Source organism: Acartia tonsa, chromosome 10 (assembly GCF_053477335.1).
Source record: "Acartia tonsa isolate MP-2025a chromosome 10, ASM5347733v1, whole genome shotgun sequence".
In the NCBI taxonomy this organism is placed as follows: Eukaryota; Metazoa; Arthropoda; class Copepoda; order Calanoida; family Acartiidae; genus Acartia; species Acartia tonsa.
In genome coordinates, this window is record NC_137269.1 from 33,041,450 (window position 1) to 33,058,172 (window position 16,723).

At 33.6% G+C, this 16,723-nt stretch overlaps 1 protein-coding gene across 1 annotated transcript in view; it reads right to left on the minus strand.

Moving 5' to 3' along the window:
* The window catches only part of LOC145330771 (uncharacterized), an 81,822-nt gene that overhangs the window by 50,332 nt on the left and 14,767 nt on the right, over positions 1-16,723 (minus strand). The window contains exons 10-16 of the mRNA XM_080175436.1: positions 10,995-11,069; positions 10,155-10,245; positions 9,706-9,819; positions 9,180-9,233; positions 8,513-8,565; positions 8,169-8,214; positions 7,756-7,800 (exon numbers count right to left, since the gene is read on the minus strand). Coding sequence (XP_080031562.1) covers positions 7,756-7,800; positions 8,169-8,214; positions 8,513-8,565; positions 9,180-9,233; positions 9,706-9,819; positions 10,155-10,245; positions 10,995-11,069 — 478 coding nt within the window. The remainder of the gene's footprint in view (positions 1-7,755; positions 7,801-8,168; positions 8,215-8,512; positions 8,566-9,179; positions 9,234-9,705; positions 9,820-10,154; positions 10,246-10,994; positions 11,070-16,723) is intronic.

Sequence of the window (16,723 nt, forward strand, 5' to 3'; positions counted from 1 at the left end):
GCTGTGCGTGAAGCACACCTAAAAATATTTACTCCCCCTATGAACTAAAATCAATTAAAGACAACAAGAGTGGCGTATTTTATCAAGTTAGGAATATAGAGTGTAGTTAGTTTTAAGGGTTTTCAATGAAAATTGCCATAAAAACATGTCTTTTTGTAAGGGTATGACCACAAAAAAAAGATAAACTTATCCTGAAAATAAAATGACATCATATATAGTTGTTCATTTAGACAGACATACAGTGTTGAGAAAAAGGCTTAGATAAGTATCAACGCTGTTTCTTTTTTATATAAATATACAATGTGATAAAAAGCAGAAACCATTTGGAAGGGCGCGAAGCACAAATTTTTCTCTTCAAATATGCAGGGAGGGAGGGGTTTTTGGGCTATTTATTATACTAGTCCCCAATATTTCATGTAAAATTTTCTTTTTCGTTGGCTCAACAACTTTGGGGACTTTAATGGAATTTTGATTGGTTGGTTAATTAATTTGAGTTTCCATACATTTCATCCACTAATTGTAATCTATATAAGGGGTAATTTTGTGTATAATTCTTGGGGATGTACAAAATTTCTTTGGTAAAAAGTTTATATTATACAAAATAAAATACCTCCTTTTACCTGGTTTGTTATGTTCAGTGAAAAAAGATTATAACCTAATTTCTACACTAATTAAAAAATTTGGTAAGGTTAAATGAATAGTAAATGTCTGTTTGGCGCGAAGCGCTAAAAATTTTTTTTTGTGAGTATTTCTTGATCTTTTATTTGGAAACTGGGATAGTTTTGCTTTTTGTAGAGTAGGGGGCAAAAAGGGGCATTTTTGTTGACCAGGGGGGGGCAAAATGGGGCATTTTTCAACATTTAGGGGGGGGCAGTGGCTAGGGGTGGGCAGGGGGGGGCGTTTTGGTCGCTAGGGGGGGGCGATTGCCCCAAATGCCCCCTTCGGTTCGCACGCCACTGTTTATAAAACTTTGAGTACAAGTATAATTTACAGTCTAATGTCCCCTACCTTCCTGATATATCCTACTAAAAGATATTAATTGATCACACCTTCCTTTATCATGATCAAGACATTGTTAAAAAGACTAATTTGGTCCTAAACTTTAAATTGTTTACATTTCTGTATCATGTATTATAATCTAGAATAAGGTCTATATCAAAAGCCTGATTGATTTTGTAATGTATCTAAAAATTCTTGATTAGATGTGTGAAATATATTTGCAGATCTAAGAATAGATCTTCTTGGTTGCATTAGGATTGATTATGTATCATAGATTAATATTAAAGAATAGCCTGGTAGTTCTTTGTTGCATATATTTTATGATACTATTTTTGTGAAATTTTCTTATCTAAAGACTCTCCATGTCCGTATATTTCTTTTGAAGTTCTTCTAAATATCTGTTCTTTGCTATGTAAGGATGTTGTCGTTCTTGTTTATAGGTAAAATATGACAAATATTTCTTTAGGGCATGTCCTTGGTTGAGATAATTGGCATTGTGTTTAAAACTGTTTAATTATCCGTCCGTCAGTTAGGAACAAAATTGGTGACGCGTGATTTTCTCAGCTTCTATTTAAGATAGATGGATGACATTTCTTGACAACATTCCCATCGTTAAGGATCATATTTAACTTTAAATTCCATGGCGGCCGGACAGCTTTTATGCAGCTTTCTAGCTGCTTTTATATTTTTCATACATTTATATTTATCTTGTTCTTATACATACGTTTCTTGAAATAACTAAGCTAACGTTTGTTATCTAAAATTTTCTTTGGGCATTTTGTATAAGAATCTATTTATAGAATTTATTCTGCACATTTATTCTATTCTGGATTAAAGCATATGGTTATAAAGCACTTTAAGACATCACAGTTTAAAGCTAACTTTATTTCCAGGCTTACTAAATTTTTTAATATCTAAAAGAATAGTTCTTTGTCTTTAGTTTTGATGAAAAATCTATCAGTGAACTCTTTTGAATTTAAGGAAAGGTGAAAATGCCTAAAAACAAGAACGATGATGCCAGCACAATGACAGATGGCAGGGAGGGAGAGGACATTAGACTAAATATTACACTGGCACCTAAAGTTTTCTAACCACAAAATTTTATAGGTTGGCTCTAAAACTTTTGGTACTTTTAAAGTATTTTGATTGGTTGGTTCAACTACCAGTAGTGTCTAAACTTCACAACCGATAATCTAAATCTTGTTAACAGTAATTGGGGAACGACACCTATTTATCGTTCATTGTCTTATCCCTTAAGTTCCCTGCACAGATTGCCACTAAAAAAACGGCCATTTTCCTTTATAGGAAGTTTGCAAATATCAGGGATAAGGGATGGGAAACCTGGCCGAAAATTAGGTCTCAGCCTCCTTTTAAAAGTGATGGGGCAACTTTTCTTTTTTGCCTATAAAATCAACTCATTTTCGCCAGTTCCTCATTGGCTGTAGGCCAATATCCAATAACCTGAAACTTGCTTTTAGCATTAACCAATTATTAATAACAAACGCGTCCCCCAGTTCATTATTGGCTAAATTAATTCAAGCAAACATAAATTTCTGCTATTAGAAAGACAACAATGGAAAGTTTCTGCTATCAGAAGGACAACAATATATATGACGTTCAATCACATCAACTTTTTATTAAACCTACACATTAATAAATGTCCATATAGCAAAACATAAATTGAGAGATCGTTTTTTGAAGACTGAGTAGGATTCAACATTTTATACTTTAGAACAATGTGAAAAACTCATTGTCTTTAGACAATTTAAAAGTTACATTTCATGTGGAATTGATAACCCACCTAAATAATTACAAATACAAAACTAGTTCAATATGTAAATAAAAGTGTACTGTGTTTTGTTAAAAAAAAATTTTCATTAATTTTGGTAAAAATAATGCACACTTAATTGAACTTTTCTGTTAATATTTAACGTAAAATTAATTTTTTTAAAAATTCTTAATTTATATGTATGCTATGGAACAATTTGTTGATAGAATGTTACCCATGTACTTATTCAAATCTACTTAATTTATTTATTAAAGCTGGGGGGCTAAAGCGGTGTTCATTTCTAAATACAAATTTTGGGGTGAAGTAGATCCCTCCTTAAAATGTTTGAAAATAAATCAGATTTAACCATCTCAAAAAAAACTTTTTTTTAAATGGGGGGGGGGGTGGCGAAATAATGACCATCTTAACGGGATTCTACTTAAAGCCACTAACAAATTGGTTCTTTGAAAAGTTTTTATTATATTTTGTGGAATCAACTACCTGAATTCTATTCTATACTTTTTTTCTTTGCATTCATATAATAGCTATTTCATCATTGTTCATAGTTTTCAAATCTAACTACTGCGTCATCCCGAAACTAGTTTTTTAGGCCTAGTTGGAAAATAGGCCTGGAATAATATTTTCTTACGTTTCCCATCCCTTATCCCTGGCAAATATATAAATGTGAAAAAAAGCCTATATTTACAATGAATTACGGAAGCTTGTCTTCAATAGATGATCGTGATTTACAGAAGGACAAACGTGAACAATTATAGAGTATCATTGCCACTGAAGAAATGGCTTTTTTCTTTTAAAGAAGGGAAAAGGAAATAGAAATGTGATTCTGAAAAACAATTCTAAGTAAAAATTTCCCCCCAACCCCCTTTTCTTTTTTACTAACCTTCTTACCAACTGACCTTTTATTTACAACAAAAAACAAGTTTTACACAAACTTTACTCCAACAAAATATTTTATTTTCGACAATTTCAAATATAATTAATTGGCTGAATAACAGCCCCTGCCTTTAAAGGAAATTTACAAATATATAAATGTGCAAAAAAAAGCCTATATATACATCGCATTAGATGAAGCCTAGGTTAAAAATACGTTCTAATAAATTATCTGTAAAACAAATTTTAAACAAAACTTTTCTAAATTTTGTTCTGTTTGTACATCCAAATGTCCGAAAGGTTTACACGTTGATTTTAGAATTGCTTAACGTCTTATAACTTTGGATAAAGATTGAAGTTAATCATACATGATAAGACAATAAACGTTAAATATATGTTTACCCCTAGTTATTTAATTAACCATACTTTAAACAGTTAGGGAGTTGAATCCATTTTTATAGAAGCAGAAATATAATCTATGATTACGGTTTTGACCCTCTAAAAAACGTAATCTACCATTCCATTTTCCCCTATCTTGGTGATGATATCATCAACGCTGATACAATTTTTGAAATATACCATTCCAAAGTGTAAACCACCATTCCAGTTTCGCCTCTCTTGAAAGTGGAATGGTACATTTCAAAAATCGCATTGGCATTGATGATATCATCACCAAGAGAGGCAAAATTGGAATGTTAGATTACAAAAATCATATCGGCGTTCATGATATCATCACAAAGGGAAGGGAAAGTGGAATGGTAGATTACGTTTTTTAGAGGGTCAAAACCGTAAGCATAGATTATATTTTTGCTTCTATAAAAATGGATTCAACTCCCCAACTGTTAAATTAGATTATTGATCTACACTGCTAGTTTGTACAATCTTATCAATATATATGTTACCTCAACGCACGAGATACAGAGTTTAAAATTTCAATCCAATGGCTCATCCCTCCCCAAGCATCAATAAAGATTCAGTATAAGGGTCTCTTTTTACATTCAAATTTTTAAATATATGATGATATATTTATCTGGGTTAAAAATGGTTATCTATTTTTACCAATACATGTCTTTAGTCCATAGAAAATATGCTTTTTGATGTAAAGTTTCTATTTATGATTTCCAACGTATTTGAACTTTAGGAAGTAATATACTTTATATAGGTAAAGTTAACCTTTCATTCTATTAATTCATCAATATATTGTATTTACTGGATATTTCGGGTTAAATAATAGTTATTTCTCGCATCGTATTATGAACAGCTTCCCGCGGACATAAAATCTAAATTTTAAGATTAAAATTAATTTTTTAGACGTTTTTTTAAACGTTTAAATAATTTTTTTAAAATTACATAAACATTGTTTATGGTTTGCCTATTTTAATCTTAAACACAAAATCTAAGAGGCGAGTAAACTTTAGTATAATCCTTAAAAACCTAATAACCAATTTTAAGCTACATTTTTTTAAATTTTTGTTGTGAAGATATTCTACAATTTCAATCTGTCTTACTTGTCATTAATTATACCTCCCTTTACATTAATTATTATTACCCTAGAATAAGCAGGAATATGGTATAGCCAACAAGTGAAATAAATCTCAAATGTGTTGCAACCTATTCCTGGTTGCAACCAACAACAACAGAAAATCCCGTATAGGTTTTGTGATTTATTTTCGAATTATTTCGTTGTTGGTATAAGCTGTAGAATAAGCATCGAATATCACAGCTAGCTGTAAAGTAATTTATGTTTTTTTTTCACAATATTTTTTTTAGTTTCTTTAGCTTGAAGTGAAAGTGGTGACAATTTTTAAGTATCCAACCCTGAGAGGATGTATTCAGGCTGAAAGGAAAACTTATGCCAAACTTTTTGAATAATTTATTCACAAACCTCTAAACTCAAGAATAAAATGAAATAGAATGAGAAGTAGCAAAAATACTCTATTATTGTTTTAATTTATTTTTTTCGTCTCTTTCTCCCTTTCTTTTTTTCTTCTCTTTATTTTTCTCTCTCTCTCTCTCACTCTCTCTATCTCTCTCTCTCTCTCTCCTAATCTTATTCTAACTCACTTTCTTTTTCTCTCTCTATCCTTCTATATCCCTCTCTATCTACTTCTCTCTGTCTATCTTTATCTCAATTTCTTTCTCATTCTATCCCTTTTTTGCTTTTCTCTCTTTTGTCTTTTTACCACCCATTTTTTCATAATTCTTGCTTTTAAATTGAATAATATTTCAATGATTATAAACCTTTATTCCTGACTCCCCCCGCCGAATATTTGTACTGGCCGCGAACATGTTTAGTGACTCATAGTCTTAAAAACAGTTATTTCTCACATTGAATTATAAACAGCTCTCCGCGGATATAAAATGTACAATTATAAGAATAAAACCAGTTTTGTTATCCCCGAGGTGCCAAAGGCACGGGCTAAAAAAGTTAGTTTTAATCTTATGATTGTACATTTTTATATTCGTAGAAAACTGGATATAATACAATGATAGACATAGTATGGCTAAGATCCGTTTCTAATCCACCGGATGTTAATCGGTTTTTGAAGCGACATAAGAAATAACTTTACCTTAAAAATATGATATGTTTTCTTTCCATTAAAACTTAATCTTTGTTGTTGATTTTTTTATATTTTTTTTTAGATACATAGTATCTCTTTAAATGTTATCCTCCCTTACTTATTGAAAAATTCTAACAATGTTTCTCATGTTATTCTGAACTTTATTTAAATTCTTGATTTTCCCACATTACCTAAAATTATTAATATTTTTATTATATGCTGAATATTTGTCTTTTGCGTGGTTAAATATTACAAATCCAATTTTAGTTTTCCTTTCATTTTAATAATACTTATCACTTTCTAATGTTTTGTATACTATTTTCAATATAATTTTACAATATTCTAAACTAATACAAACTTTCATATAATTAGGCAATCAAAAAAACATCTATAGTTTCTATTTCTCAATTCATTTTGATATAATTGTTTTATGAAAGATCAATTTAATTTTTTATCAATATATATTGTTAATCTTTATAGATTTATGTTGGCCGCTCTTGAAACAATAACTATTAATATAACATTATGCAAAATCATCGTAGAAATCTAAGTTCTAAGAATTGATTCAATAGGATAATTATATTATATTAAAATCTGGAGACAAAAACACCAAAAAATTGTAATGTTCAAATTAGACAAACAGACGTTTTGATTATGATTATAGAGCTGCTACGCTTTCAAAATTGTACCCAACGTTTCCCAGAACCGACTGACCGAAAATGTAGTAAAGCCTTGCTGCATATAAAATGAATTGTATAATATGAAAATTTGAAGAAAAAAATCTAAAATTAGAATACAATTAGAAACTGTTATAATTCTGTTGAATAAAATTAGCATGTCTAATGCTTATATAACAACTTGAGTCTCAGTATTGAGGTCAATATGTTCAGGGGAGGAGGGACGTGGTGAACGATGCATCGGCGCTAAAATTGATTTCAATCTTTTAACAATGAGCAACTTTGCTTTGAAATGTATATGATAGTTTCCGAGATAGGAAGGGGTGGGGGCGTGGAGCGGTCCTTTCCCTTACTCGTAATTAGCAGTCTATATTTGCTCCATTTGGCAGGTTTGAAGAAAAATGATAGTAAAAATATCTTTTGGATATATTTAACTATACTTAAAAGATTATTTAAAGCTTCTCTAAAACCCCTATACAAATTAGACCAACAGTTTCCTGGTTCGTATTAGCCTCATATACATCTAATAACTCTGAAACTTCAATATACTCTAATATGTTTAATATTTGGAGAAATTTGGAAACCTTTTTGTAATAAGTCTTACAAAGACGACTTTTCTTTTTACCCTATAAATTCTTATTTGGATTTTTAGCTACATTTCCAAACACTAGTTTTGTTAGCCCAGAGGGACCGAGAGCACGCGCAAACAAATTTTATTAATTTCATGACTATTTCAATAATCCTGGAATATCAAACAGATAATCAAGCGGATATTAATTGGTTTCGTAGCCGAACTGGAAAATTGATAACTAATTAAAAAAAAGTTTACAACAAGTTTATAATTTTATTTGGTAAGAATTCCTTTTGGCGTTTAAGTTTGGCAGCTAGAGATCTTCTACTGGACCTAAAAAAATATTAATTGACTATTTTTCAATTTACTAGAAAGTTTATATACATATATAATAATACATACTATGTTTTGTTTATATGAATATGTATAGGCCAAAGGTATGTTTTTTTATCTATTTTTAAAACAATCCTTTTTCTTATAAAATAAAATAAAAAAAATCGAATGCTTCTTTTAAGTCAAACTAACAATAATTAGTTTTATTTTAATAAACTTGTGAATTTCATAACAGATAATCAATAATGAAAATGAAAATAAATCAATCCAAATTATGCTTGATAATAAGATTTAGAAGCTGCTAATTCTAAGGAGGGGGGGGGGGGGCGTGAATTGATTTAAGGACATTAATCCAACAACAAAATTACCTGCTAAGACCAGAACTACTGTGACTTCTATTATCACCATCTACTTCTAAAATAAAACAAATTGTAAATTTGCTTTATTCAATTCAATATTAAAAATTTCAAAAAATGAATTAATCAAATTCCATTATATATGTAAAAGTGTTAAAATCTTAAGAGACTTTTATCTTATTTTGATTAAATCATACAAGCTAATAGTAACTTTCCCACCAATACTTTAATCTACAGACAGACGTAATTTTGTTTATCATAATTGGGAGCACAAATTGTCAATTCTTTTCACCCTTAAAAACTCGGATATAAGATCCAGCCGTTCCTAAAATCTTGATATACAAACAATCAATTACCTCTAATGATTTGGCCGGCTGATAATCCATAATCGTCAATATTCATAGTGTCACTAAAATTAAAAAATATTTTTAAAATTTCTTTTCAGCACTTATACTCTAAGACTAGATATGTCCGTATGTATGTAGATTTTATGCTAGTCTATTTATATTTATATAAGTACTTGAAATATCTTATTGTTCTCGTATAAAATAAATTTATGGACTTTATTTGTTTATTATGTAGCAGAATTTTTGTCTTATAACATTTTAGCTTTTTAAAGATTAACATAGGATTAATGATATCAAATTTAGATTTTAAAATTAATAAATCTTCTGGGGCTTGGCAGCCGCGCGTCGGCCGTCTGTAAGCCTCTGGGATATCAACCTTTTACAATTTAAAAATATGCTAGATTTTTAAATCTGACCCAAAAAGATTTTCAAAAAAATTTAAACAGGTATAAATTTGAGGCTTTTTGGGCTAACGAGCGGCACCGAGCCCTATATTTTTCATACACCTTAAATCAAAAATAAGAATTTGATAATTCCATGGGCATTTTACCCCAAAAATAGTTATAAACCTTTCATGGATAAATAAGAAGCTTTACTGTAAAGGAGTTTCATGCGAGTCAAGAAATTAGTGCGATCTTTTTGTACAGACATAGAGACATCCTGTTACTTTTCTTACCTATGATAAAGTTCAGCATTTGAAACTGATTTACTTCTACTTCTGTTTATTTGCCTAAAATTTAAATTTTAAAAATAATAATAAAAAATATACACAAGATTAATAATATCCATAAAAGCTAAGTTTGAAATCGATGGGACGTTTTTACCATGTTAAAAAACGTTGAGGATGTGGGGACAGAAAACAGACGTACGGACGGACCAAATCTAGACGTAAAAATATGGAAATCAATTAATTCATTGACTCTTTTGAATCAAATCCCATTATATAAAGTGATAAGACTTTATTATATGTAGCCTAAGATTTAGATAACTACTATACCGATTCTTCCTTTAAGGGGAGTTTCATATATGTACCGGGATGTTTTTAAGCTTTGTTAATCAAAATAGAAATTTTAAGATAGTTTTAAGCTATTTTTCTGTCTTTCAATAACCTTTTCAATGCAGAGTCTCTAGATGCTAGGGGCGAAGTCGCTATTTTTTTACATATTAGTATAAAATACCTCAAAACACATAAAGCATCATACCTGGAGTCCTTGACAAGCCTTTTGGGTGCAACAGAATATCTTCTCGGAGGAGCTGAGATTGTAAAGTGCTGGGTCGATGATATTCTGTCTGGATGGATAGACATGGATCTTTGCCTTAAATAGTTAGTCATCGCATCGTATTATAGACAGCTTTCCGTGGACAAGAGAAAGGAAATATTATAAGATTAATTTAGACTTTTTGCTCTGAGAGGCCGATTGCCTAAGCCAACAAAACTGGTATTGATTTTATGATATTTATCTTATTATACGTCGTCAATTTCTGTTATACGGTACAATTTATGATAATTCAGTCTGCCTGAGAAATGGACCTTATCTAGGGGATCTAGTTTCGAAGCCACAAATATTAATAAAAAATTTGGCAATCTTTATAATATGCATAGCATTGTTCTAGTATTAACACAAGCCGCGCAATTTGAATTTTTGCACACCTGTAATATCTCTGTTTTTGGTCTGAATCCGGGGGTGACAAAGTACTCTCCAGGGGACGGAACACGGAGGGATGGATAGAACATCGACGCCCTGAATTGTAAGTATATTATAAAGTATGAATTTTTGGGTATAGTTCCTTATGTGGCAACGCCTCTTAAGGGGCGTTTCGTCGTATTTTCTCAGTAGCTTTTGAAAGGTTATTTTAAGTTAGGTGATATTAGGATAGGTGATTTCCCACAGGGGGGTTAGGATATTGGCCCAACAGGGTTATAGCTCATCGCAGGGCTAGAAATAGGAGAAAATCTACTTTGAAAATACGACGAAACGCCCCTTAAGAGACGGCTTCACGGAAGGGACTATACCCGATTTTTTTTAATGTGTAGACGCATTTTTTTATGAAAGAAATGTCCCACTTCTCGTAGAAATAGCTGAAAACCATCCATGGCATGACCAGTAAGTAATAATGACCATAACTCAATTTCAGCAATAAAGCTTTGTGGAAACAGACTTACGAATTAACAGACATTCTACTTTAAAGAAAAAGAATTAACAGGGACATGAGCTATATGTAACTCTACCCTGTCCTGATAATGAATTGTGTCTTTGAAATCGGCTAATAGCATCGGAAATGAAAACAAAGTATAGTCCCTATAAAAGAACAAAAAGCAATTTGCTTACATACCAAAAGGGTCTCTGCTAATTGGGGCAGGTAGTATTCTGGATTATACATCTATACCTACACATTTATTATCCTACTTTATATTATAGATAAAATCAGAATTATTGGTACCAAAAAGATCGCCAAAAATGAACAATAAAAGTATCAGAGATTTGTCTACCTTTTTTATCATAGCTGTAGGATTTGTTTGGAAGACTGTTTCTGTGTTCTACACTTGGAAGGCCTCTTAGCGAATCTAAATGAAACATTGGAAAATCAGTTTGTATTATCTTATTGAGTTAGATACATAGACATATAATTAATTATTCACCGAGATGAAGGGTGCGTTCAATAAAAAGAAAAGACTATGATGGGTAATCTGGGTAAATTAATCCCTGTTTTTGTTAACAATTTGGGATTAACAAAACTGGAAATAATTATATATTTTTATAAATTACTATCCACAGAAAACTGTCTATAAAAAGAAGCAATAATAATAACTAATACAATTCTTTAAAATATTGCTAAGGTTGCACTTCACTGTTTATGGACATATTACCCTTGTTATAGGATACGATATGCTTCGTCCCTAGCCTCTTTGGGGATGTCGGTGGAGGTCAGTAAAATAGCATAAACCATTTGAAACATAAAGAATCTCTGAACCTGTTCGGACCATCATTTCAAATCATTAGATTCAGACAAAAATAACCTTACTACTTTAAATAATAGAATCTCTGAAGAAAATGTAATACTAAATAGCATATTAGTGAGACAAATTAAATACTAATAAGATCTGATTGGGAGTGCATACAATCTCACTAAAACGGAAGAGAAACTATTTATATGAAATCCTTTAACCAGCTCAAAGGCTTATTTTACTTTTTGATACATTTTCAACTTGGATATGTAGCGTATTTATTGTTAGTTTTGTTTATTGGGGCCAAATATCTTATATATCTTAAATATCTCATAGAATTTATCTTTAATTTACCTAGATGTTTCAACAAAACTTTATGGATTTGATCGAACCTCCTGATTTTTTCCATTATACAGAAATAAAATACTAATTTTCTATTCTTTACATTCATAACAAAACAAAAATGACACAATTCATAAGTAGGGAATCACAAAAAATCATGGAATGGACAAACGGACATAGTGATTTACAGCGGAGATGATCAGTTTTCATAAACAAAGAAAAAATGGAGAATGTGCAAATCACAAAACTTCTAAAAAAAATAAGGTTGATGTCTTTTGAAGCATGGCCGTCAGACAGACTGACAAATCAATGTTTAGATTAGAAGCACAAATGTCGTAGCTATCTTAAATTGCAGCCGAAAATATCACATTTCGCCCGTAGCGTTACGGAATGACTGACTGACAAAATAAATGACGGACGAAATGACTGACTGATGAACTGACTGACGAAATGATTGACTGATGAACTGACTGATGAACTGACTGATAAACTGACTGATGAACTGACTGATGAACTGACTGATGGACTGACTGATGAACTGACTGATGAACTGACTAATGAACTGACTGATGAACTGACTGATGAACTGACTGATGAACTGACTGATGAACTGACTGATGAACTGACTGATGAACTGACTGATGAACTGACTGATGAACTGACTGATGAACTGACTGATGAACTGACTGATGAACTGACTGATGAACTGACTGATGAACTGACTGATGAACTGACTGATGAACTGACTGATGAACTGACTGATGAACTGACTGATGAACTGACTGATGAACTGACTGATGAACTGACTGGTGAACTGACTGATGAACTGACTGATGAACTGACTGATGAACTGACTGATGAACTGACTGATAGACTGACTGATGAACTGACTGATAGACTGACTGATGAACTGACTGATGGACTGACTGATGGACTGACTGTAAACTGACTGATGAACCTACTGATGAACTGACTGATGAACTGACTGATGAACTGACTGATGAACTGACTGATGGACTGACTGATGAACTGACTAATGAACTGACTGATAACGCTCAATACACCCCCCTCTCAGACAAGAAACCGGTCAAAGCTCTCAGAGGCACCCTCCGAAAGCTGAAATGTAAACCTAAAGACTCTAAGGTTACATTTACACCTGCCCAGACGTTAGAAGCCATCAAAAAGTCCAAGAGTTCCAGAGCCATAGGACCTGATGGCCTGTCCCCGATTATGTTAAAGAACATTGGTCCAAACGCCATCAATTACCTTACCAACATCTTTAACATATGCATGGAAACATCTGTCATTCCCAACATTGGAAGAAGGGTAAGATCATCCCTTTGCTTAAACCAGGTAAACTTGCTGATAAAGGCTCCAGCTACCGGCCAGTATCCTTACTGTCTCCAGCAATTAAAATCCTGGAACCCCTCATTCTCCCTGCTGTCACTGAGGCAGTAGAATTAGCAGATCACCAGCATGGTTTCCGCAAAGGTCGCTCTATTGGTACAGCCCTCCAGAGTATTCTGGACCACATTAACAGAGGCCTAAACAGAAAAAAACCTGTCCACAGAACCGTCAGTGTTGCCATTGACCTGTCACATGCATTTGACACGGTGGACCACAACATCCTACTGGACGACATTAAACATCTGAACCTAAATGATTACATAAAATGGTTTTTATGTGCATACCTGAGAGGCAGACAAACCTACGTTGTATTTAGAAATTCAACTTCTTCATACAGGAAAGTTAAACAAGGGGTACCCCAGGGTGGAGTTCTCTTCCCCATGTTGTTTAATTTATATATGTCATCTATGCCCTCCCCCCCTGGTAACATCAGACTAGAAACATATGCAGATGATTCCAACATCCTGAATTCCGGCCCCAAGATAGAACCGATTGTCGAGGAAATAAATCAATACTTGGCAACCCTGAACATCTGGTTTAAAAACAGGAACCTTGAGATTTCCCCGTCAAAATCTTCAGCTACACTTTTCACAACATCTTCAAATGAGTGTAACTTAGATCTAGATGTTCAGATTAACGGAGAACAGGTACCAACAGTCAAGAAACCAATGTTCCTAGGGATCACATTTGATAACCTATGAATGAATTCTGAAACAAAGCTCATGAAGGTCCAAGCACATTGTGAGATGCTTAGTAAGCAATTTCTGCTGGCGACACAGAAACCGAGCCACCCTAACAAAGTCGATCTCTCTGCTCCCCCCCCCCCCCCTCCCCGTCAGATGAAACAGACTCTGTCCTCCAGATTTGGACCTGAAATCAGGCAGATGTCCCGACCTGATATCCCTGAGGAAGAGTTTAAAGGGAAGCTCAAACTAATTCACACCAAGTCTGTCCAACAATCAATTAATGAAATGCTGTCCTAAACAGCATACCCCCACTCATCCATGCATCTGAAAAGGAGCTCCCCAGATGCACCAGAGCCACATTAGCCCAGCTGCACTCTGGATACCGCAACTACCTGTACAGTTACAAGGCCCGGATCAATCCAACTATACAGGACAAATGCCTACTCTGTTTAAACCCTTCACACACAACGACACACCTGTTTGATTGCCCAAATAACAGGACCGACCTCACTGTCTATGATCTATGGAACCGACCAATGGAAGCTGCCAGATTTCTGAACCTGGCCACACGTGACAACGACGATAATGGATGAGTAGAAATGGGCTAAACAAACAAACAAACAAACAAATGAACTGACTGATGAACTGACTGATAAACTGACTAATGAACTGACTAACGAATTGACTGACGAACCAACTGACGAACTGACTGACTTAACGACTGACTAACTAACGGACTGACAAACAAAGTGAATTATATACTAGCTTCGCAAATAAATATATTTCGTGACTGTCATTTTAAATTGAAATATTATTATTTTCCCATAATAAATTTGACTATGCAAGGATGAAATGTAATCGTACTTGTGATAATAATATAATCTTTACAATTTCATAAGCTTTGATTAAATTAAATATTTTGATACTTCATATAATAAAATAGTTTAGTACATAACATCCGAAACTTTTTTTGCATCCTTCCTAATTTAGATAATATTATAAGTAACTAATCAAGTAAGAAAAACCTTTCAATTTTTTAAATAAAACTTATTTTTCAACATTTTTGTTTTTATTTTTAAATATTTAAACAAAATCTAATATAATGAAGGGTGATCTCTTAGAACTTTTAACACTAAGGTGGATACACACCGCTCCCCCCCCCCCCTTCTACATGCTTATGAATGACACTTTTTTAAAGGGTGTGCAAAAAAATGCATACATTTTTAAAATTGAAATTGCGCGGCTTGTGTTAATAGTAGAAAATTCTTATGCATATCGTTAGAACCGTTATGAACTCTAGTGTTTGAAAATATAAGAACGAATCCTGTGCTACGTATAGTTAGGGAGCTACGTGGTGAAATGTTCCTATTGCCTTAAAACTTGAATTGCGAGTAAACCAGAAAATTAAAAAAATATTGAAAAAAATAAACCTATTTTTAAAGCTTTATTTGTATTTATTTGTCATACAAATCTTCTAATTGAATATGAAAAAATCTACGAATATTTGTACTGAAATCATTCTTTTACAATGGATCCTTCAACAAGGTATTAAATAAAAGTTGAGATTGAAACTTTTATGAATAAGTACCGTGGAGCAAGCATAAGAGAGGTTAGACAATATTTGAAAAGTGGATCTGCATCCCAGGTATGAAATAATCTTACAAGACAAACTAGATCTTCATTCCTGGTGAGAAATTACACTAAATGCCAAGAAACAGGTTCGTCGTTAAAGCATAGAGGATTTAATGGGCGGGAGAAAACAAAAAAGCAAAAAGCTTATTCATTCTATACCAACAAGAGCAAAGGCCATAATACAGAAATAGGAGATCAAATCTTTAAAAATGATTATTAGTTATTCTGTGGTAAGACGGCAGTATACGGACAAGCCTTTCATAGAGTTGCTATGCTGCGGCTTATCAAATTACAACCCAGCGCTAATCCTATTATCACCATTTCACCCTGGCCCTCTGGGGCCTTGCCGAGACCTCACAAGCAGCGGTCAGATTGGACATCTCTGATAGTGGGAGGGGCGCGGCCCCTCTACAACCCCAAGCCCCAGTCAACTGTCTTACCGGGAGATGCCTGCCTTCCCCTTACTGAAGCTTACCCCACAAATATCTACCGCAACAGGGCTCCGCCCTCATCTCCCCACACCCCCTTCTACCTAACCTATGTTATCATCTAATTTTGTATATATAGTAATAATCCTATTGTAAATGTATTCAGTTTAAAATATATCTTTGTAGTAGTAACTACTGCTAGTTCTTTATTGATAGAATCTTTAAGGCTAGGGGCTCGTTTGACTCGAACTCGCGACTGTAAGTTGAAACGCTTCAACTTACCACAACTTGGTGTCAGCGTGTTTCAATCGAGCCCTGCTAAAACTAGCCAATTATATCTCTGATTGGACCCTTTTGCAAGTAAGGGGACAGTCAGCCGCCAACTAAGAAGCCAACTGACCCGAGAGACGGCCTTTTTAGGTCAATTTTCCATCATTTTTGAACATATGACGTAGGCATCTGGCCTACTACAGGCAGATTTGGCCTGCTAAAAGCGCCAGTTAACGGCGTTTTCCGTACCGTGTGGGAGCTGCGCTAGGTGCGCAACCACGGTGATCGGATAATTTAGCCCAGACGGCTACAGAACCGAGTCTAATTTGGCATGTGTAGCTGGGACAAGCCCCAGGACATTCCCTGCCGCCACTACCTGGATTCGAACCCGCGGCGCTGCAGGACGGGACATTCCCTGCCGCCACCACTCCAGATACGAACCACCGGCGCTAGCAGGACGGGTATTCCCTGCTGCCGCTGCCTCTAAACCCAACTGTGTCGCTGGAAC